Consider the following 24,988-nt stretch of genomic DNA (forward strand, 5'->3'; position numbering starts at 1 on the left):
ATACTCACTGGTTAATAACGTCCCTATGCCACAGCGAGATGAGTAATCTCTTGCGTTTGTCGTCTGCCAGAGTCTCGCTAAATTGAAAATAACAGAAACAAAAAGAAATTAAAAAAAAAAAATTAATATATCTGGAGTAAAGATAAATGAAGGCGTTATGTTTAGGATATTAAATTAATTCTGAGAATAATTACAGATATAACAAAATAAGACTGTAGGTATGCCTTGCTGAACGAAATTTGATTTTAAATTACACATAAAAAAAGAGAGCAAACTTTTTAAATCATTAAATAAGACGCATTCATTTGTTCTAACAGCGATGTCATTACTCTCCCCAGTTAAAGCAAATCACGCACTCAACCCTATACAAGCATATTAGTTATTTATTCGCTTAAAATACATCGTCGGAATTAAATACTCCTCGATCAACAAAGTAGAAAATAAATAAATAAAAACTGGAGTTTCTCATCTCCCTGAACGCATTTTAAATTTCAGTCTTGATTCCGATTGTGTATGCTTAAAAACAGTGCAGTAATATGATTTCACTGCAGAAAGGACTTAAAACATGATATTTAAAATATGAAAAATTGTACGTTTTATTTTATCATACTTTTATTGTGAAATGTTCTATATTTTCGAAATTGATTCTGAGCGAAATCACAGGATCGCCGTGTATTAATATTTATAAAAAATATGCATCATTCTTCATATCCCAATATGACTTTTTTTTTTTTTATGTTCGTGGCATTTTATTAAATAACTTTGGATTTAACTAATGTAATACATAGTAAAAATATTAACGAACAATATTTTAAATAAAATATGTGAATATAAAAATTAAAAAACGGATTAATATAAAATATCAACAAATGAAATATTTTTAACAAAATACTCACGCACAAAGGATGTGCTTTCACTTGAAAATTTAATATAATCAAATATTTTATGCCCGATGCTGGATATTCAAATTGCATAATTGAAGTCGATAGGAAAAAAGAATTTATTTAAAGAATTTGGTTAAATAAAAGGGTTTTCGGCAACAATTCTTTCTCTAAGTGAGGAATGTCTGTATTAATAATTATGATTTTTAATTTTAAAAATGGATGCGACCGAGTTTAAGAATTTGGAATTTTTTTTTTTTTTTATGTGACATTTACTTCTTATTATTTTCATATACCAAATGACAGATATTTAGATAAACACTTAATAACTTTTATAATTTTGACAATGGAAATCTTATCATTCAATAAAATATATTATTTTATTATATATTTGTAATAATTAACAAAAATAAATGTTCTAACGCCTTTTTATTCTCCCAAGAGAGTAGACGAAGCTCGTTTAAGACCAAGCTAATGTTTGGACATCGGTGGATGGAAAATCTCCATCTTTAGTCGTTGATCTCCCTGAACGATAGCTGAATTTATGGTTATTGATGATTTTCTATGTATGGGAGTGAGAGTAAGGTAGAGAACTGTCATTTCGTGATCCTAAATCCCAACATTTTTATTTGCAAAAATGTAAGCGGTTCTGTGTGTAAGCGTTTTCTGAGTTGCAGGGTTAAAAACATGATTTCTAGAGGAAGGAAAAAACATTGGTCTGTTTCAAAGATTAGCTCTGAACTAGCTGAAAAAAAAAAAAAAAGGAAAAAGCTCTTCTAGTTGTCGACTAGAATCAAACCTATAACAGTCTTTCTTCTAACGGTCTAGCATTATGAAATAAGAAACATTGATACAAGGCTATATAGGCACTTATAATAATAATTTATAATACTAACAATTTTTAAACTTTGTTAAATTATACAATATCTAAAAAACATGTTTAAATATCTAGTGTCTTTCAGAATTTGTCACCGCAGGGCCAATGTTGCCTATATAAATACAGACTGCTTCCTGAAAGAACGCGTTATAAGTGCAGATCAATAAATATGAACCCCCCCCCCCCCCTTTTTTTTTTGTTTTGAACGTTCATGCAAAAAAGGATTTTATTTCTCCGTTGGGATAATTAACATATAATAAAAGTGATATTTTGGTTAAACGAAATATCACTTTTAATAACTTAAATTAAGTGAAAAACAAACTAATTCAAACTTAATTTCATTAATTATTTTATCATGTACCAAGTAATTTAGATGAAATGCTAAGTGAAAACAAGATTCTCTATTCTTTGATATTTTTAGGTTCACACCCTCTTTGTTCTTAAGAACAAAGAGGGTGTTCTTAATATTTTGTTGGATAAACTTTGCTCTTAATATTTTGTTGGATAAACGTAAGAATAATAAAAGACACTTACAAGGAAAATTTCTGATCGAATACAGGACTGTTATTGGCTTTGATGACACTAGTTCTCCAGTGAACTCGTTTAGTTTCGTCAGGTTGAAGAGAAACCTTTAAAAATACGAATCCGTATTACTTCCACTGTAAAAATATAAGGCTTCCTTCTTACAAAAGTAATAAACAAAATATAAAAAAAATGGAAAGAATTTATTGGGATTAACTAAAATGGATTATGGCATCTTCTGACAATGTGTCTCGCACATTTATCCGTGAAAACAAAAAAAAAGAAAGAAAAGAAAGCAAACGATTAATGTGTGTGAGAAAACTATATATCTTTCTCCTTTGACAGGTTTAGTTCTTCCTATTTTAGCTTTTGCTAAAATTCAGTTTTATGGATTTCTGCAGTCAGAATGTACAACAACATACTCAGCAGTCACTTTAGCTACTATTCCCTCCCCGATATTACCCCCCCCCCCCCAAAAAAAGCCTCCCATCAACGCAAATAAAGGTAATGTCATTATCTACATTTTTCTCATTTCGTTTTCAGTTTTAACCCAGTGGTGTTCCAAACACCAGTTACCTGCCCAAAACTGTTGAAAAATTCACAGCCTGTTAAAGAAATTGCATTTTTTTGAAAATTAGAACATCACTCTATGGGCACATTAATTGTGTGGCGCTTTTAACGTCATATTATTTATTTAAGTTGATGCCATACACGAGAGGTTAGTTAGTCGACCTATGGTACGTTATGTGGATGGAGTAGAGAGCTGGGAAAGGGGAAACTTGTTGACATTTGATTTGAAGACCCGAGCATTATATTTCTTGGCAGGACCGCATTTACCATTAGGCGCATGAGGCGCAGGATGGGGACCTCACTCTCTAGGGGGGGGGGCTCATTTTAAAACCTTACTCCTCACAAAGAACAATAAAAAAAAACAGCGTAGTTATAGTTGCAAAATAAAATACTTATTTTTAAATATTAAATTCATAATATAAAAACTAGAGGCCGCTGAAAAATACTTTCCTTAGAATATAAAACTAACAAGAACTCCTGCATTCCATAAAATTCACGTATGTAAGAGTACCATTTCTTTGCTGGACATATATACACGTCCAGCAAACCTGGATAATATTCTGTCCACCTGTTGAAGGAACATGGATAAGAAGTGTAGTTTGACCGTCATGTTCATTAGCAGGTGCGATAATCCTTCACGCTGAAAAGAACACTTAACTACATTAAGCGTACGTAGTAGATTCTATGGCCTACAGCAAGAAACGCAGTTGCTTGCCGTTTGCTCGGTAACCGGAATCTAAGTTATATCAGACTAAATACTTATGAGTTATATTCATTTTGCTGCTTGTTTTTATCGTATAATTATAGTTTTTAATGCCAGCGTAAAATAAGGAATCCTTTCATACTTTCTTCACTTCATATTGTATCACTTTGGAGGATCAATGTCACTATCAATTTTTTTTTGCTAATTATTTTAATCGCCAATACACAAAAATACAAATTAAAATTAAAAAGGAGAGAGGTTTTAAAAAGAATAATAGCTACCATTAAGTTACCGAGTAAACTAGGGCTAGCATTTAGAGGAAATACAAATGATATTTTTTCTGATTCTTGCGAAAATTATTTATCTTGTTTACATTATTTAAGTGAATTTGATGATTTTTTAAAACATCACATGAAAATGTACGCCAACTGTGGTTCTGGCAGATCAAATTATCTTTCTTACCATAGTTGTGATGAATTCATTGCGTTAATAGCTAAACAAATAAGAGAAATATTAATATCAGATATTAAGGACGCTGCTTATTTTGCAATAATACTGGATTCAACGCTAGACATTGCCCATAATGACCAACTAGCTATGATATTTAGGTACGTTGCCGTAAATTCTGAGATTAGAGAAACATTTATCGGGTTCATCAGAATTACACAACATAATTCCTTATATTTAGAAGAGGTAGTATTAAAAAAATTAGAAGAATTATCTTTGGATATAAAAATGTGCAGAGGGCAAAGCTATGATAACGCTGCCAATATGAAAAGTATCTATACAGGTTTAGATACCTTTCATATTGGCTAAAAAACTTTCATATAAGCTGAAAAAACGTAGTCCCTCTGCACATTATATACCGTGCTCTAGTCATTCCTTAAATTTAATTGGCAACTATGCCGCGGAATCTTGTCCGGAAGCAGTGCAATATTTTTGTTTTATTCAAAATGTATATAATTACTTTTCATCTTCAACAAGAAGATGGGGGGTATACTCCTTAAACATTTAGAAAAAAAATCTTTAACAGTTAAAAGACTAAGTGAAACGAGGTGGTCCGCAAAGAGCTGACGCTATATTGACTTTGAAACGTGGATATAAACAAATTAAAGACGCATTACTTGAACTATCCATTTCTTCTCATGAAAAACGTATTTCTAAATTAGAGAGCTCATCATTGGCTGAACATTTTGACAAACTAGAAACAGCAATTTTATTTTAACAGTTATGTGGGACAAAATTTTACAACGAATAAATGCTACTAGTAAATCTCTACAAGATCCCCATATGGATTTGTTTTTAGCTAATAATTTGTTACACTCTTTAGTTGGTTTTATTTTAGATATAAGAAATAATTTTGCTGCTGTAAATGAAGAAGCGATTTTATTGACAGATGAGATAAAATTTAAAGATGAAAAGGAAAGAGTTAAAAAAAGAAAAAAAAATGTGTGACGAAGTTTCACAATCTAACAATGAGATTATATTACATGGAAAGAAAATTTAATGTTATTTGCGATAAGCTAATTTTGGAAATTAATGAAAGAACAAAAAACTATTTCGACATATTAGATATATTTGACATTTTTTGAAGGAAGATATAGATCAAGACAGTACAAGATAGTATTGATAAAATTTTACAAACTTATGGGACTGATATTGATCCAGAAAACTTTACTGATGAAGTTAAGCAATTTTTAATAATGATAAAGGAAGAAAATTCTTCAATTAAAAATATGTACAAATTCATAAACGATGGGTTAAGGTCTACTTTTCCGAACGTAGAAACAATTTTAAAAATATTTTTGACGATGCCTATTTCAAATGCAAGTGCTGAACGCTCATTTTCAGTGTTGAAACGAATAAAAAAATCATTTAAGAAGCAACTTGCACCAAAATAAAACAAGTGACCTGTCGTTATTATGCAGTGAATCAGATGTAATGGACTCGATCAATTATGATGACATTTCAGATATATTTGCTAAAACCAAAGCCAGAAAAAAAAAACTTTTAGTTATTAATTTTTTATTTAAATTTGAACTGATTTATTTTTATACTTTTTTTTAAAATGCAAATATATGTATATGTTGTATTGTGTTATTAAAATGAGTTTTTATGGAAATGTTGACTTTTATTTTCAATAAACTAAAAAAATACTTATTTTTGAGGGCCTCATAATGATGTTGCACCTCGGGCCTCCAAAAGTATAAATGCGGCCCTGTTTCTTGGGAAACACATAAAGAGAAGACTGTTCGAGGATACAAGGGGAAAAAATGAACGGGCTCTTCCGGGATTTGAACCCGCGCCCTCTCGCACCCAAAGCGAGAATCATACCCCTAGACCAGTGTTTCTCAACGTGTGGTACGCGTACCGCACGTTGGGTTCGCGAAAGGTCTTCAGGGTACGTGGCAATTTTCGGCTATGCATCATTAACGCATAGAATCATTATATTTCTCAACAAATAGTTCAATTAGAAACAACTGCGATACAAAAAGGCACTAACTAATGAATCACATCTCCCCTCCAACAGAAACTGCTGAGATTCAAGCAAAACCATATGTTGCCAGTGCAACATATGGTTTTGCTTGACACCACCCCGTCGTGAACATGTTAAAACTAAGAAATATTATGGAATTATGGAATATTATGGAATAATATTCGGTTGAAGAGAATTAGCATTTCAACTCAACAGTTGAAATGCTAATTTGTCTTTGATTAGCGCGATCTTTTGTTAATACCGCACCAATCACATGCACTTCTTCATAGCTGCTCTACGTATCTCAAGTCTTGTAAATTACTGGTAATTTTTGCTTGAAATAATGGGAAAGAAAATGGGTAGATGACTTTGACGATGCACAGAAGGAAACTGTTCTCGATGCCAAAAGTAGCGATAGCGAGTAGGAGCTTCTTGGTAAGTCACACCATTTGCAGTTTTTTTCTGAAAACTTTAGTTTCCGAAAATTCCCGTATATATCTCGCACCACGATTTTTTAGCTTTAATTTTGGGAAAAAAAAGTGCCAGTTATATTCGAGTAAATACGGTAATTTTTTTAGCTTTCAAATTCTGAAGTATGGATCATTGGTTAAAGATTGGATTTATAAAAACCCCAAAAGAGAGCAATATAGCAAATACAAGTAGTTGTAAGCAACAAAAAAACGTTGATATTGTATGTAGATCAAATGGAATTGATAAGGGTGTATCGTTTGACATCTCTAGAGAACCAACTAGGAAGAAGATGAAAAATCTTTAAGTATGATATGAATTACTTGTAATGTGGATTTTCGTGGACGGGAAATGAAGAGGAACCTATTCCAAATTTTGTTCTATTAGAAATAAATCATATTTTTTGTTTACATGAACATATAAATTCAAATAAAATAGACATTTACAATGAAATATACTTTATTTATTATTTAATAAGGGGGCACTTGGTAACTTAATGTATTCAGTGGTGTGATTCTCGCATATATTATGCGCTAAGAGCCAGAAGCTGGTATTAACAAAATAAGTTTTTTATGTGTAGTATGTTATTAGCAGCACATGGAACAACAGAATTCCTAAGTTGTTATGTAAATGCAATAATTATTGCGTGCTGCAGCTTTTTTTCAATACTCAAAATCGCCCAAATACGACACAAGTGCTATAGGTTCTGCAACTTGCATGTGTAAAATTAATAATATTATTCTTAAATAGCCGTACAACGTAATTTCAGTGGAGGATCCAAAGGGGAATAACAGAAACGCACTCTCCTCCCCTCGCCCCACAAATCGAATTTCAAATTAAAAAAAAAAAAAAAAAAAACTCTATTTAAAAGGACAACGCAGAAATAGATATCATGTATGATGAAATAGAATGGTGTATAAAGGAAGTCTGGGGCAAGAAAGATAGAGTTATTTGTGCTATGGGTGGCTGGAACGCAAAAGTTGGATCAGAGAGAGAACATCTACACACGTGGGTCCATTTGGACTAGGAATTCGGAATGAGAGAGTACAAAAGCTGATTGATTTCTGTAACAAGCACAATCTCATCATAACTATCACTTATTTTGAGCAAAAACCAACAGCAAGATACACATGGGAAAGTCCGGATGGAAGATACAAAAATCAGTTGGACTCAATCAATTGTAGTTAGTAAACGTTACTTCAATGGAATACGGAACTCAAAGGTGATGCCAAGTGCTGACTGTGGATCTGATCATAGACTAGTCTTAATGAAGATGAATATTCGCCTGAAAACAATAAAATTTAAAAGAAGTTAACCCGAAAAATGGGATCTGCAAATGGTACAAAATCAGATTATAAAATCAAAATTTAATGAAAATATTTCAGAACTGCTGTCTGCACAGTTGCAAAACGAAAATGAACCCTCTAAAAGGAATAGACTACAAGCAGCTATCATAACATCTGCTAAAAACCACATCAATAAACAAGAAGAAAGAAAGAAAAAAACATAACGATGGATAACTCAAGAAGTAATCAACCTTATTGATGAAAGAAGAACACGGAAAAGAGGAGCAAATGAAGAAGAAAGGTTAAGATTTAAAACTTTGGATAAAAGAATCAAACAGTTATGTAAAAGACTGGAAGAAAACTGGATAAATAGGCAGTGCACCGAGATAGAAGAATTACAAAATAGGAACAAAACCAGAGGAGAAGCATTCTTGAAAGTGAAAGAACTTAATGGAAAAACAAAACGCAGACAGTCTAATAACATCAAGGACAAAGATGGAAACATACTCATTGATAAGGAAAAATTAAATGGAAGATGGGTGGAGCACTTATCAGATCTCTATGATGATGATGATAGTGGTAACATGTTGGATGATTCACGACACCTTAAGTTAAACGTAACAACAGATACCACTCTACCCACAAGAAAGGAGGTAGAACATGTAATTAAGAATCTTCCTAATAATAAATCCCCTGGGTGTGATAATATTCGGCTGAGATGCTGAAAGCTTTGACTGGCAAAAATAACAACTATTTAGTGGAATCCATTCAGGACATCTATAAAACAATACAATTACCTGAAGTTTTTACAACATCTATACCAATTCCAAAGAAACATAATGCACAAAATTATGAGGTTTACAGAAATGTCAGCCTAATATCCCATGAATCTAAAATTATTTTAACCTTTATTAACAAACAAATTGAAAGAGCCATAAGCAGTGAATTGAGTGAACAACAGAAAGGCTTCAGAAAAAGAATGGGAACCATTAATGCTATCCCGGAACTAAAACTACTAATAGAAAGATCATTTGAAAGAAATAGGAACATTTACATATGCTTAATAGACTTTCATAAGGCTTTTGACCGGGTAAAACATAATAAAATGTTCAATATATTAGATAAATTAGACAGAAGAGCATGTACTTAAGATTACAAAAATGATTTACACCAAACAGGAAATGCAGGTGTTTAACTCTGAGACTTCTGAAGTGAAAATAAAAAGAGCAGTTAGACAAGGTTGTATCCTTTCACCAAATCTATTTAATATCTATAGTGAGACAGTGATGAAAAAGATTGAAAAACAAAAAACAGGAATTAGAATTAGTATCAATGGTATAAAATACAACAATCTTAGATATGCTGATAATACCATTCTAATAACAGAAAACAAATTAATCAAATTACTGCAGCTACTGATTTAAGAAGGTAAAGAATTTGGATTAGATATTCATGCAAAAAAACCAAATTTACGAATATCTCAAAAGAAAGCAGATCCGAGCCGGAAATATTCATAAACAATATGAAAATTGAACATACAACAGAATACAAATATTTAGGCACCTACTTTACTGCAGATGGAAAGCAAGATAAAGAAATAAAAATAAGAACAGCCATAGCTAAAGATGCATTCTGGAAAAATAAAGGTCTGCTCAGAAGTTCTGTGACTATCGAGACAAAGAAAAGAATGATAAGAACATTAGTGTGGCCAATTTTCACATATGGTATGGAAGTGAGACCTGGATATTCAAGAAGAGAGTAAGGCAACAGATAATGGCCTTTGAAATGTAGTGCTATAGGAGAGCACTGAAAATCCCATGGACAGAACATGTGACAAATACAGATGTCCTACAGAGAATGACAACACAGAGATCTTTATTACAGGAAATGATCCGGAGAAAGATGAGATTGGCAGGACACATACTGAGAAGTTCAGCAGGACAGAGGATATTAACAGTTTTAGAAGGAAAAATTATGGGAAAAGGATCAAGAGGCAAAAAACGAAGGACATGGCTTGAAGATATAAGATCATCGACAGGATCGCATGGCTATGCAGAAACAAAAAAGAAAGCCACCAACAGAGAGAACTGGAAGGACATGGTGCTAAACCCTATCACCAAGGAAGCTATATGAAGAAGAAGAAGAAGAAGAAGAAAAGGATATTTCCTTTTTCAGAAACACAAAGCAAGCTATTTTCAGCCACCTCATTGCTAGCTTTTTATTTTTATTTATTTTTTTTATTTCGAGACGAATGGCCAATGAATCAACCATAAAACAAGTCTACGATGTCATAACAGCCCTTTATTTCAATGATAATAAAAATCGCGGAAGTCTATTTGCTAGACAGAATGAATGGCGGACGCTTAATCGTCACGCTCATCACCCACATATTTTTGCTGAACTGCAACTCAAACCAGAACGGTTTGATTTGCTCTGCACGCTTTTCCCACGCACGTGAAACGTAATTCTCTTCAATAAGCAAGTTGCGTGATACTTTTTTGTCAGCGCTTTGTCGCTGGACTTTGTTAATTGTCATTTAAATGTTACAGTGCGTGTGTAAGTGAAGAAAACCCACGTTCTAGCCCGCCCATACATAAAATGCACCTCTTTTTAAAGTGTTCCTCTTACTTCAATCTCAATAGTAAAACAGCTGGATCATAAATCCCAAAAAGTGTTTTGCCGTGCTTATTTTAAATCACTGGCCAGTAGGTAAGCCGCCAGTCAGTGTCACTCGTCATCAACATTGTGCCGAAACAGGAAATCTGTCAACATTAAATAACGCACTTGCATTAATTCGAGAACACGTGCCATTCTTCATTCTTTAAATTCTTCAAATCCTTAAGTTAATTCAAAATTTACATCGCAATTCACTTCTCTGTATGGAATGGGAAATGAACTTTCTTACGACATTTATTAAACAGTAAATAACGTATGTAGTGATATTAAATGAAAAAAAAAAAAAGTCTAGGAATGCTGCAAAGCTATACAGTTTATTTGTAAAAGTAATTTCCTTAATGCAGTCAGGCCTATTCAGTTTTACGAACTTAATGCTTCGAGTCATGTAAAGAAACCGTTTGCTTAACACTCTTACCTTAACTGTTCAGTTCAGATAAGAGTGTATTGTATTAAGTCCATTTAAAACAATGCTATTATTTTAATATTCAGTTAAAAACACTTTGCCCATCTGTACAGTAACTGCGTTTACTTATCACAACTTACTTTTTAGCATGCACCGTCTCTTCTGCAACCAATGAATGATTGAAAAAAAAAAAAAACGTCATTATACTATTTTACAATAATATTGCTTTTGAGAACAAATTAAATCAATCTATAAAATAAAAATAAAAAGAAGAATCTTGCATATTCTCGAAGTTTGAGACCAGCATTTCTAATATGAAAGTACCTTAAAAAAATAGATAGACGGATAAATAAATATATGTGAATTACATATTTATCAATAAATTACTCCTTGTACTGCCTAGGACACCAAAATGGTTAATTTTAGTGCCTTTTTCTTTCTTTCTATTTTTATTTTTATTTTTTTTTTTCAGTTCAAACGCGGAATGTTTGAAAGTGGACTGTTTTACAATTACGACTGAAGCAATTCGAGTTATAAGGCACAGTGGATTATGTTTATTAACTGCGTGTGTTCTTCTGACTGACTTACCTGTTTTATGGATTAAAACAAAAACAAAAAAACTGCCACTTCGGATGAAAAGAATGTTAAAAGAGGTTCTTCGCGTCGTAGCCGGAAATAGCAGATGGGTGCATCTCACCACCGAGCTGCAAAAAGATGGAACCTACTGTTGTCATGGAAAAACATGACGCCAATTAATTTCAAACGAAAGTTTATTATTATTAAAATGAGTACAAACAATTCCGCCTGTTGTTTGTTCACGCTCACCTAATTCAGGTCACTAGGTACGTATGCGGTGATTTAATTTTTTCAGTCACTTGATTTACTACTAAAATTCGCTTAACTCAGTATGAAAACTGTAAAAGTTTCATACTCGGTTTTCATAAGAATTATAAATATAACTTTAATTGTAAATTAAACTTATAATTACAGTTCGTTGTTTAGCGAATAGATGGCATTCATGAGTAAGAAGGATTTTTATTTTTAACGAAGTAAACTTGTCGAGATTTTTATTATTATTATTTTGTGTTACAGAGGTGTCGAAAAATCTATGAAAATTTTCTGCACAAATCAATAAATGGTTCTTAGGATTTTATCCAGAGAGAGTGAGGGGCGGGGGGAGAACGAGAAGTTACAAGGAATGCCAGACGGGATTTCGATTTTTCAGTCTTTCTTTTGCCCGTGCATATCACTCATGTAGCTTGGGTTTTGCAGTGGACCTCCCGGAATGAGGATAATAAAGAAAATGAAGAAAAAGTCAGGCTATTCTTTATTTATTTATGTATTTATTTATTTTATTGGGAGTGAGGGATAAGGGTACCAAATAGCTAGTATATTTTAACTTCGCTAGAGATTGCAGCTACGTAATCGATTATTAAAGTGGGATATTCCTAAACAGCTCAATTATTATACTGTACTTTGCTTAATTTGTATTCTCGCCAAATTTTGATTTAAAAAAATATTTTAAAGCGGTATCATGCCAAGTAATGATTACCTTTCCATCTTTTATTATTATTACACCGCGACACCTCCAATGTAATTTATGTAATTTTTTGTATAAAAATAAATACAATCACATATTTATTAAATTAAATAAACATGCAATTTTCAATCCATTCTTCATATTTCTCAGTGTGGAGTAGAGATATTCGTGAAAGCATGGTATGATATCGAAAAAAAAAATTAAAAAAAGATAATAGACTGATCCGACTATGTGCACTTTTAAAGCATTTAATCAGTCACATAAATAATAATAATAAATAATGGAAACCATCATCCAGCATACTTACGCCTTATAACGATGTTTCAGTGATACATCTATTTCAATTTCAAATCGTTTTCCCTATTTTCATGTCAGTTTAAGAAAAAAAAAAAAAGATTGTTTCGTAGTATGGACATTTATTTATATTTGCACTTCGTTTCTTTCATTGTGCGCCACGAAAAGCCAAAAAAAACAAAAAAATCACCTTGGGCTCGTCCGGGATTTGAACCCGGGACCTCTCGCACCCTAAGCGAGAATCATACCCCTAGACCAACGAGCCACACGACTATGAGAGCACGTATCTATCATTTATAAAGATAGCTATTGACCGTGATTTTAAGTGATACCATGTGTAAGAGATATCTCATGGGGTCGTGCTGCCATCTTGTGGTGTAAATTTAAATGAATGTACACTAATAATACTGAATTCCTTCACAAAAATATTCAAACAGTTTTCTGTTACGAATTGGCTGACCGGCTAGATGGCTATTTGCTTTGAATCTTCAGCTGCAAATAGCTAGTTTATCAAAATTTCATTTATCTGATCAAAATGAATAGTTTTACTAATCACATCGGAAACATTAGCTATCGATTTGTAAACCTGTTTGCTGTGTTAATGGTCTAAAGTTCTCTCTCTCTCCCTTCCCTAGATGAGTCTTTGACACTAAGAGAGTTAATGTAACAATAATAATATAAGTTTATACTAACACAATCAGTAACATATTAGGACAAAGGATGAGGTGAAGAAATAGACAGATGTTATACATCTGTAGACGTTTTGAGAATACACACTACGCATCGCATACGACCTATGACTAAGCATCTGCAATGATCGCTAATTCATAAGTAGTATAGAAATAGAAGACAGGACACAACATAAAGAAAAAAATGAATTTTAATTAGGAAAAGATTTTTGGAAAATTTCTAGTGTTTTGTGCATTTGTTTGTGCATATATACACTTTATAAGTAGACTAGACTAGTCGTCAGGATACTTCACGCACAAAACTTGGCTTACGCCTGGGCAAAAGATTAACACAAGAATAAAATTTCTTGTCAAGTATAATAGAAATGTTTGAAGACTATAATGTTCGCGTCATATCAAATAATGATTATAGTGTAAGCACTGAAGCGTAACGCTGGTTCTATCAATGGAAATAAAATCTACAATATGTCGTGCATTTATAACCAAAACAGAAAACTAGGTTCGCTTGGGGGAGATTTGTGAGTAGGTGAAATAAATTGCAAGACGAAGTAGTTATCGTGGACAAGATTAATTTCCCATATGCTGAAGAGTTTCATATAACCATAATTATTGAGGTTAGGTTAATGTTTAACATCCATTTGATTTATGCACAATGCCATGGCTAAAATCAAACGTAACACCAAGGAATATGGTTGTATGAAACTCCTCGAGATATGGGAAGGCTGTACTTCTTACAATCCTAGTACAAGGAACTGTCGGTTTAGTCGTATCAAGGATGCCCTTTGATGAAAACAAAAACTTGGTTCGAATCATGTCTAAGATTTTTTTTCCCCTTTTTTTCACCTGTAGATGATTTAGCCAGTCTCGTACGAAGGAAGCATAGTTTTTCTTCAGGAAACTGTTTTTTTTTTTTGTTTTTTGTTTCCATCTCGCAAAAGAGACGAAACAGTCCTTTCAAAAAAAAAAAAAATAATAATAATAAATAAATAAAAAATCACTGTATAGGATTTTGTAGCGTCCGACGGAATTGAGAAAAATTCCTCGGAACACATTTTAACATCTTGGAGATAACGGGATACTCAGAGAAAACTGTAATTTATATCAAAGAACAATCTCATAATATGTTATTATAATATGCAATTATGATATGAATATCCAAATTGGATATCTTACCTTGATGTAAGCATTCGCTTGATGACATCTTCTGGAAGATAATTTCGCAGCACGGATTGCTGAAAACGAAAAATAAATCTTCACAAATGGATAATTTTTCATGAGTATTTATAGAGAAGATTAAAAATGCATTTTATGGGCACCTGATTCACGTAATACGAGTTTAAATATTTGTATGAACCCCCCACCCCAAGTACGTATCGAACTAATGAGAGAAATGTAGGCTGTGGAAAATACCACCTGCACTAAATCTCGCTGTGGGACTGCAGATTCATCTCGGAAGTGTTTGGGCATTCATTAGCACAGTCAGTAAGACTTTGCTTAGAGTATCCTGTGTTACACTGATAAATGGTCCACTGAACACGGCCAGTGATCCATCTCTGCACGTAACAGTGATTAATACCGAACCAGTCGAAGAAATTGGGCCACGACTATAACGTGTTATCTGATGAAGCTTCTCTTTCTCACTCTCTTTCATCATATTCTCTCGTCAGTGTTTTGTGATCATGCAAAACTGGTCACTTGATTTTTTTTTTTCTCAATGCATTTCATTTGGTGAAGTTCTGGTTATCATTAATGGAGGCCTGCTATATTTTGCATGCTTGATAACCCTACCTTGAACTCCGTAACTCAGTTCGAATTCTGCCTACGAAGCAAAGAACTTTTATCAGGGTTTTTCAACTAAAATTGAGTTAGCTAGTCTCATATGATAATGGAAGGGTTCCCCTCCCGGAAAGGGGATTTTCGTCCTGCAACCAGGTAAGCCGAGCAGGAGAACACACGCAGTTTACACACAAAAAAGATGTATTTAGGCACAAGGCTAACCACCTGTCCTAAAATTACGGTTCTGAAAGCCACGAATACTTAGCAGGCCTTAGGGCCTGTTCAGGGCCAACAACTGATGTCAGTTGTCCCATCTTGGGAATCGAAATGTGATCCAAAACCTATTACAACAGCTCTTAGGAATGAATTTGTTGTTGTTATTCATTTTGATTCGAATTCTGTATGCTGACATGCTATTTATATATTCTACTTTTTATCTCCCTTCCATGAACATTTCACGTGACTGTTTTATTACGTACAACTCTGAGTCGAAAAGATGAATACTTAACTGGTTTGTTGATCCTGCAAGGGCATAGAAAAATTCGCAGGATTTGTTTACAGAGACAGAAACCATATTGTTCTGAAAGAACTGAATGGATAGTAGTCGATGATGAAAAGACAACATTTCAGAGAGGGCGCACAGACTGAGCTGAAAAATGAAACCCACTATTTCCGGTAGTATATTAAATTTATACAAATAATTGGGATTCTGTCTGTTTGTTTTTTTCTAGTAAGCTCACCACAAAAGGCTGAGACCTGTACTAAATCTTACTTTTATTCGTGTTACATCCATTTGATGCACCAAGACTAGATAAGCCAAAAATGATGACATATTGGCGATAATTTTGCACTCCAGCCTCTATATCAGAGTCAGGTCGAAGCCCTGAATTACTAGTCACTGTAATGTTCTGATGTTATTATTTTCAAACAACGCGTTTACAATCATTACTTTGTGAGATGGAGCGTAACCATATAGGAAGTATAAAGGTTGATACCATTTGTTGTTATTTACAAAAACGTGGGCTGCAACTCTTGGTAGGGTTGAAATCAAGGGCGCGCCAGTAGTGTCCGGTGCCTGTGTGCAAAACTTTAGTTGGCGCCCCTTTCTCCCCCCCGCCCAATAAAAAAATCACTTTAAAAAAACGTTTTTTTTTTTTTTTTTTTAGTATTTCCTCCTCTTTGGCGCCTTTACTATCCTGGCGCCTGTATGCGTCGCACACATTGCCGGCGCGCCCCTGGTTGAAATACTCGTGGGTCTTGTGGCCGCTTGCCACTCCAAACAGATTCAAGAAGTTGACTCCTGTCAGTCAATATTTTCGATTCAGGGTTACACTGTGGACTTGGCATTCTTCACTGCTTCCAACTGTGGATATGGAAACGAAAAATTGCTGCCAGTAACACGAATAGGCCGAATTATTAAATAAATTAACTATTTTGTGGGCATATTTCCCGAGGTTTATATATATATATAAATAACATTTCTTGCACAAGCTCAAGAACTTTCAACTATATATATAGTTGAAAGTTCTTGAGCTTGTGCAAGAAATGTTATTTCCAAACTTGCAAAATCCCTTGGGAACACACAGTTGAAAGAGTTATTGAAAATGAAAATGCCAAGATATATAGGATTTTAAAATTAAGACACATGGACATCTTGAACATATGCCAGACATTAATGTAATCGAAGAACATGCGCGGTTTATTGATGTAGGAATACCAGGGGATAGTAGAGTAGACGAAAAAGTGCATGAAAAGCTAACGAAGTATAGGGATCTGAAGACTGAAATTCAAAAACTCTGGAGCAAGAAAGCAACAACAGTCCCAATTGTCATAATACCAAGAACATTTATGAAACATCTCGAAAAGTTGAGCTTCCCTGATATAACACCATCTCAGCTCCAGAGAAAAAAGCACTTTTAGAGACATCTCACATTTTACTACGATATCTAGTCGCTTCATCGGCCTTTGGATAAGGCCCGAATTGATCTCATTTGTCATTCATGTTTCTTGTTACTCGTTGACTGTGAACTCTGTTTATTGAACTAGTAATTACAATAAATCTTTCTTTCTTTAACGCCTTCTATTCCCAAAGAAAGTAGACGGAGCTCCTTTATCCCTAACTTTTTGAAGACAGTAGGCAGCCAGTTTCCATCCTTGAACCCTCACTGGCAATAACTCAAATTCAATGAACTAAGCCTTGTAGGAGAGAGAAAGAGACAGAGGGAGGGAGAAAGAGAGATGGCAACAGTTTTCTGTACGCAGACAACTGTTGCCATCTCGTGACACTGAACACTAACACTCGTATTATTACCTGCAAAAGTGTGAGTTCTACGGTCGATTTTTAAGAATGCTGGTTTAAAATGCTTCCGGGAGATCCTACTTGCTTGTACTAAAGATCGTTACCTCCTTAATAATAAATAATAATAATAATAACAACAACAACAACAATAATAATAATAATTATTATTAGTAGTAGTAGTAGCAGCTACTACTATTATTATTAGTAGTATTTATTTAATGAACCAGGATAACCAATTGCAAATATCGTTGACGTTATAATCGCTTATTTAATTTACAATATAAAATGTGTTGGAAAGCAATCAACAGCAATACTTCACTTTTTTTGCTCTTCTGGCACAATTTACACAGTTAGCACGCAGGCGCGCACATATGCGCTTAAGAAGGTCTGAACGTAAGGACAAAAATAACAGCATAAAGGTCTTGGTAACAATAAAAATAATTATAATAATAATCAAGCAGTACACAAAACTCAGTTGGGAACATGAATAATATCTTAACCGTGATTACGCAACTAACCACCTGCACACCGGCCTGTTGAGCCCCAACTGTGCAACTAGGGGATAGAGCTTCGTGCTGTTTACGCCAAATTGCAGAAGCATTTCGAAACTGGGTAGCTAGTATTTCAACCGAGGGCAGGAGATTTTTTTCGTGCCACGAGTCTGATTTTGTACGTAATTATTTATGTAACGACCAGTTTCTGGCAAAGAGCATCGGCTGCAGACCATCGTCTTGTATGATACAAAAAAAAAAAAAAAAAAAAAAAGAAAGAAAGAAAAAGGGAAAAAAACATTCGTTGATAATTAAGGAATTAAGTTAATTAACAGGTTAATTGCATATTGATTACTCTGATTAATACTCTATCAGGCCAATTTCGTTAGCAGTTAGCATTAAATGAGTGAATCTGGTTGCTTGGAGACCTAATTATAACATTCACGTATCGCAAATGAGAACAGGTAGCATGGATATTAACTCTCATTTCGCTTGTTATGATACAGTTAATACACAAGGTTATTTTTAGCATTTATAAAATCGAAACTTTTCTCCAAGAGGTTAGATACGTCATTCTTAAGACACTGGTCGTGTTTATTTGAACACGACCACACACCACTTACCATGGACAGTAATCAATCCAAAGTTGTTGTAAATGTCCAGCTTCAATTTGGCTGAAAGGTAAAATAAATGAATTACTTTTTTTATTTAGTAAACTACATATTTAAAGTTTATTATGCTTTGTAATTTATGCGACATTTATTTTATAAAATATAAAGAATTACTTCGAATATGTAACAGAAAAATTATTTATTTAGTAAAATATGACGTGCCTAATAATTTTGCGCTGCAATATGTACTTAACTAAGATTACTGCAAAAGCTCGCAGAAGTTTGTATACATTTTTTTTTTCTTTCAATCGGCAGTACCTTTATGAAACATGAATAGCTGTCACGCACGCATACTACTGTATTATCTCATTAAATGTGTATATGGGCACGTGTTTTTCATGGATTGTTTGATGTTTAAGTGTTTTATAATATACTAATTCTTAAGCGAAAAAGAAAAGTAGCAGTTTGTGATATTGTTTCTTATGTATTTTCATACACATACTTTTATACTCCATCATATCGTCACAGGGCACTTCAATCCTGGAGGAAAAAGATAAATTCAGAAATCACGTGGTAGATGCAGAATACAGTAAGAAGGATGTACAGACGATCTCCCTTCTGCAGGAGTAGACAATTAAAAACAAGGTGATTTTTAATGTGAGAGGTGTTATGATACGATGACACATCGTAGGCATGATTGTCTGCTAGTTACGGTGCGGGTTGAAAATGAACGTATACTAGCGGAAGACAGAATACCACGAGGAGAAATACAAACTCCTGTCATTACATTTAATGACAGCTAGAGTCTGTTCGATTGAAACAGATTTAACAAAAAAAAAAAAAAAAAAAAAATCGGACGAAAAATTCTGCTGGCGATCTTTGCTGGACTATCTGCCTTTCCAAAATGTAAGGCATATCATAACAACTTCGTGCGATGGCTGTTATAGATGCAAAAAGTGTGTGTGTGTGTGTGTGTGTGTGTGTGTGTGTGTGTGTGTGTGTGTGTGTGTGTGTGTGTGTGTGTGTGTGTGTGCGTGCGTGCGTGCTCATCACCAATGATGAGCGCAATTATAGTCATCACCAATTATAGTAATGCTTCAGCATTACTATAAGCATTTTTAGCATGTTCGGAGAAGAAGAAGAAAACAACTCGGATTTCGGGGGTACGGAGCAATGCTCTTTTCTATTGAGATCGGCTAACTTACTTTCACTCATAAAATTCTCGTAGATGTTCCGGACGTTCTAGACCAGTGCTTCCCAAACTTCTGATGTCAGGGTCCCCTTTATAAAAATTAAAATATTTCACGGCCTCCCTCGAAAAAAAATCGTAATTGAGACATATATTATTATAATATTTATTGTATTTATATTCAGCACTAATTTATAATTTATATCCAAAAACATACGCAGCAAATATTGCAAAAATCAAATGCAAATATTACATTTTTAGCATCTTACATACACATTTCACATGGCACATTATCTCAGATTCTTATATAGATAGATTTATTGTTATTGTACATTTGCATATTGTACACAAGCACATGAAACGTTAGACGATTAGTAATAAAGAAAGAATTAAAAACATAAAAGAAGTTTAATAATAATGTGATGGATGTGTTTCAATACTGCTACACAAAAAGTCAATATCAGGTGAAATATTTGAAACGGCTATTCTTAGATTTCTTTCCAATACTTCCATTGATAAGCAGGACCTATGTTTATTTTTAATTATCAATAATGATGAAAATGCTGTTTCACAAACGTATGCGAAAGGAATTAACACATTTAAGGTTGCGTTTGCTAATGAAGGACATTCTTTTTGTCGTCGAATCCAAAATTCGGATCAATCACTGTTAAGAAATTCTGATTCGAGAGTTGAATCTGCTCTCATATCAATTAGTTCTTCTTGGGATGACCATGGAAGATTGCTAAATTGTAGAGGAGCAAATGTTCTTATCCAATCATTCTTTATCTTCATTCAAATTAGGAAAATATTTTTCGAAAAAAACCATAGAATTTGTGAGGTGGTTCATTATTATCCTTTTATTTTCTGTTGATAGTAAAATATTATTTTCTTTAACATATTTATGAAGAGAAGTAAACATTTCCGTTTTTATTATCTTTAAAACTTTTTTAACCACGCAGAAAATTTACTTTGAAATGCTTGCAATTTAATGTTTAGTGTTAATATATTGGTGCTTTTTCCTTGCAGAGAAAGATTCAAATCATTAACTTTTTCGAAAAAATCCGACAGATAAGAAATGAAACACAACCAATTTTGATCATAAAAATGAGATGCTAACATGGGATTCTTATCAAGAAAAAAAATTCGTAGTTCATCTTTCAATATTAAAACTCGTTTCAGAACAGAAGTAAGGTGGTTCCCGCGGGACAACCATCTTACTTCTGTGTGATAAAAAAGAGTGTCGTTATTGGAATCCATCTCTTGGCATAAAATACGAAACAGTCTTGTATTAGTAACATTACTTTTTATATAATTAACTACAGTAGAAACTTCTGATAATACTTTACTCAGCGATTCTTCCATTTGTCGAAATACTAAGTTTTCTCTATGGATAAGGCAATGAATGTCTTGCATTCGGATAAGCTTTTTTTACTTCTGCTACAAAACCTGAAATTCTCTCTGTCATGGCTGCGGCACCATCAGTGCAAATCCCAATGCACCTTTGCCAATCAAGTTCATATTCTTTAAAAAAAATATTCACTTTTTCAAATATATATTTTCCTTTGGTTGTACCAGAAAGATTTCTGCAAAACAGTAGATCTTCATGAATTTGAAAATTATAGAGGTATCTAACAAAAACCATTAAATTAGCGTCCTTTGTATTATCCGTAGATTCATCCAGCTGAATGGCAAATGCATTACTTTGTTTGATTCGTGAAATTAATGTACACATGATATTATCGGCAATGCAATCTATTCTTCTTTTAATTGTGTTATTAGACACAGGAATTTTTTTTTTAAAGTTCTGATATTTCGGAACCATAGATAGTTTCGCAACTTTTTATTGTTGCTGGTAAGACGAGGTCTTCACCAATTGTATAAGGTTTCTTTGTTTTTGCAAATAACAAAGCAATTTCGAAAGATACTTTTACTAATTTGTCATTCAGTTTAACATGCTTTGAAAAACATTTAGCTTGTCGTTTTAATTCTTCAGCCTTTCTTTGAAAAAACTCAATTGTCTTACTCTTATATTCCCCATGAACAGTATCTAAATGGCGACAAAGTTTTCCGGGTCGCATGCAATCATTTGATAACTGTTTACAGCGATTACACACATAGGTTTGTTTGGATTATTATATGATGGTACAAACCCATATTTCAAATAAGAAGGATCGTATTTTCGAATTTTTTCATGCGACATTTTTTGCCTCTTACCGTTTGGTGCTGAAGACGACGCGGGCTGTTCTGGTAAAATATGAAATACGATCCTTTTTTTTTGAGTCTGTTTCTGCTTCTGATTGTTCGCCGGATTTTTTATTTTATTTTTTTTATTTTTATTTTTTTTTATGAGCCACTTATCCATCTCGGGGTTAAATTTTTAACGTAGAAATTAGTGAATATTACCTGAATAAGGGAATCCCCGGACCAGGAACATTTTTCTCTTTTGTGACTTTTCTCCCTTTACGGTAATTAAGCCTAACGCGAAACAGACAGCAAAGGCAGGTTATTAAAATGCGCATATGATTCGTGCAGTATTAATAAAAGATCGCGCGACCGAAAGATAAAAGCATAGCTGACAATTGAGTTGAAATGCTAACTCTCTTCAACCGAATTCCATATGTGAAACTGCCATGACATTCACTATATATATATATTTCTTAGTTTTAACACGTTTACAAATTTTAACACGTTCGGTTGAATTTTATTGCTGCCTTCAGAAATCGAACTCACACACATCTAATTAATAACAATAGTTTTTAGTTAGATACTGTGTTTGTCGGTGCAACATATGGTTTTGCTTGAGTCTATATATACAGCATAGTTTCTGTATGAGGGGACATGTGATTCATTAATTAGTGCCGTTTTTATCTTAGTTGTCTCTAATTGCACTATTTGTTGAGAAATATATTACACAGACTGCTCATACCTTATTCACTGACATAATAAAAGTACTTGTTTTTCTTGCCTCTGTAGTTAGTGACTGTTGGGGAGGGCGTGTTGTTTACTGCTGCAAGCAAATTACTATTGCCTCACGTGAACTTGTTTAAGCTCTTTTTCATGTGTGAAGTATATGCGAAAATTTTATTGATAAGGAAAACTAGCTCGGATGACAGTGATAATAAAAAACGAGTTTTGATATGTATATAAAGTCAATATCAACAGTCGCTTGATTACGAACGCGTGATGAAAGAGACGGGAAGATTGGAGCTTCCTCAGAGAGCATTCAAAGTAAATACAATTAACCACTGCTTTGAAATGAAACTTATATGAATAAGCCTACATTTACTAATATTCATTAAGCGCCGAAATACACAGGGAGCAAAGTTTGTGAACCAACACCAATGTGAGAATTTTTCCATTAAAATATAAAAAATAACAAAAAATAAATAATAAATAATAAAAGTTAAATACGTTTCTTTTAAGATAAGAAAAATCTACTTAGTCATAAAACATTTTAAATTTGTTTTCATTATTTCACGGCTCCCCTCAACAAAACCTACGGCCCACAGTTTGGGAAGCGCTGTTCTAGACGATATCTGAACTTAGGTTTTCCAATTAAAGTGTACTTGGCTCTTCCGACTGAACTGATAACTAGGAGAGGGGGGGAAGAGCATGGCATACCACATATAATAGCATATTCTCCAAGACTAGAAATACACAATATTCTGAATGTCAGTTGACGAACATTTTCTGGGTTATACGAACTAATCCTAAATTAACCCTGCGGAAGTCGCGGCTGATCTGTCAGATACAAACAAATAGTTTAATATAAATATTCTTACACATATCCAGTGTATAGCTTGGAGGTCATGAGTAGCTGCGCATGTATATATTACGAGTGATAGTCCACACTGTTCATGAGGTCAGTTTTGGTTTAACACGTGTTATGTAAAGGGGTGTGATGTTTCATAGTAAATTGTATCTGAGAGATACTGCGACCTCCGATGTCAGCATAGAATTGGTTTAGTTTATTATTATTATTATTATTATTTACCGTTGAAAATGGCTGGAAAAATATATCGATTGGATAATCCATCAGATGTTGAAGAGATTCAACGATTTTGTTACTCGAGTCCAATGATGAGAATGATAGTCGAATGCGAAAGTGATATTTGATAGTAAAAAAAAAACCTTGTTGTTATTTTCTTTGTTTCTTTGTTCAATAATTTCTAGATTGTAAATGAAAATAAATAAACCATCATGATGTATTATATTGCATTTTTTTTAAAAAGTTTCATCGCATTTTAGCACATACTAGTAATGAATGTATCTCTCAGATACACGCGACCTAAGCTGCAATTTTTTCGACCGCGATCTCCGCAGGGTTAAACATTTTTGCGTCATGCGAATGAACAACAATACTAAAATACATTATATTTCCAATATTGGTCCACTCATCCAAAGTAAGACTAAAGCGATAAGCCGATTCCATTAATTCTTTAAATTTGGATATTTGCTCTTCAAACTCATCCTCGGTATGCCTGTTTGTAAATAAAGTTTGTAAATAAACTGTTTGTTTGTTTGTAAAAGCATGCCCTGGACGAGCTTGTATGCCAGCTGGAATTTATAACGCTTATTATTATTATTTAAAAAAAAAAAAAGAAGAAGAAGGAAAAAACAAAAAAGATCGGGTTTGCAGTTACGAAGTTTTTCAAACCCTGGTTCTAGGCTGCCATTGTTAAAGCAAAGCATACTGTTGCATTATTGAATACAATACTGCAGTACTATTGAAACTAACAAACAATTTTTGCAAAAGGTAGTTTTCTCTTTCGTTGTTGTGTCATTCAGTGTATAGTAATCACAGAAGTTACAAGTCGTGTCATCGGCAGAAATATTTAATCAGCAGCACGATTTCTACTTAATCAAAAGTCGTATACATCTATGAGGTGTCAACAGTTAGACTACAGAAGACTTCAATCAAATAAATAGGATTTACAATTACCAATCTGGGACTCATTTTCATGTGTATGTTGGTGTCACGTAAGTATTTTAGGACGAGAGATGAGCGATGAGTGCGTTGCATTTTAACTGAGTCGAGAGTATTGAATGCGAGGAGGATTTGGAGGAAGCACGCCATTATTCCTACACAGGATGTTGCGTAGTTGAAACCTGGCGCATCCATCACGCAGGAAAAGCTCATCAAGGGTGTAGTGATGGGGATGGACGTAAGGAAAAGCCTGAGGAGGGGGGGGGGGGGATGGGCGAAAATGAGGAAGAATAACCGGATCCCGAGGATG

General features: G+C 33.6%; 1 protein-coding gene and 1 non-coding gene across 2 annotated transcripts in view; both read right to left on the minus strand.

Moving 5' to 3' along the window:
- The window catches only part of LOC150104045 (uncharacterized), a 40,314-nt gene that overhangs the window by 9,632 nt on the left and 5,694 nt on the right, over window positions 1–24,988 (minus strand). Inside the window, exons 2-5 of the mRNA XM_090397012.1 lie at window positions 18,575–18,625; window positions 14,559–14,617; window positions 2,293–2,387; window positions 9–77 (exon numbers count right to left, since the gene is read on the minus strand). Coding sequence (XP_090253138.1) covers window positions 9–77; window positions 2,293–2,387; window positions 14,559–14,617; window positions 18,575–18,625 — 274 coding nt within the window. The remainder of the gene's footprint in view (window positions 1–8; window positions 78–2,292; window positions 2,388–14,558; window positions 14,618–18,574; window positions 18,626–24,988) is intronic.
- On the minus strand, window positions 12,890–12,961 carry TRNAP-AGG (transfer RNA proline (anticodon AGG)). The gene has a single exon. It is a non-coding gene; the product is annotated as a tRNA-Pro (tRNA).

The sequence above is a fragment of the Typopeltis vanoorti genome, chromosome 8 (genome assembly GCF_054136105.1).
Source record: "Typopeltis vanoorti isolate ZY-2024b chromosome 8, IOZ_Tvanoo_1.0, whole genome shotgun sequence".
Classification (NCBI taxonomy): Eukaryota; Metazoa; Arthropoda; class Arachnida; order Uropygi; family Thelyphonidae; genus Typopeltis; species Typopeltis vanoorti.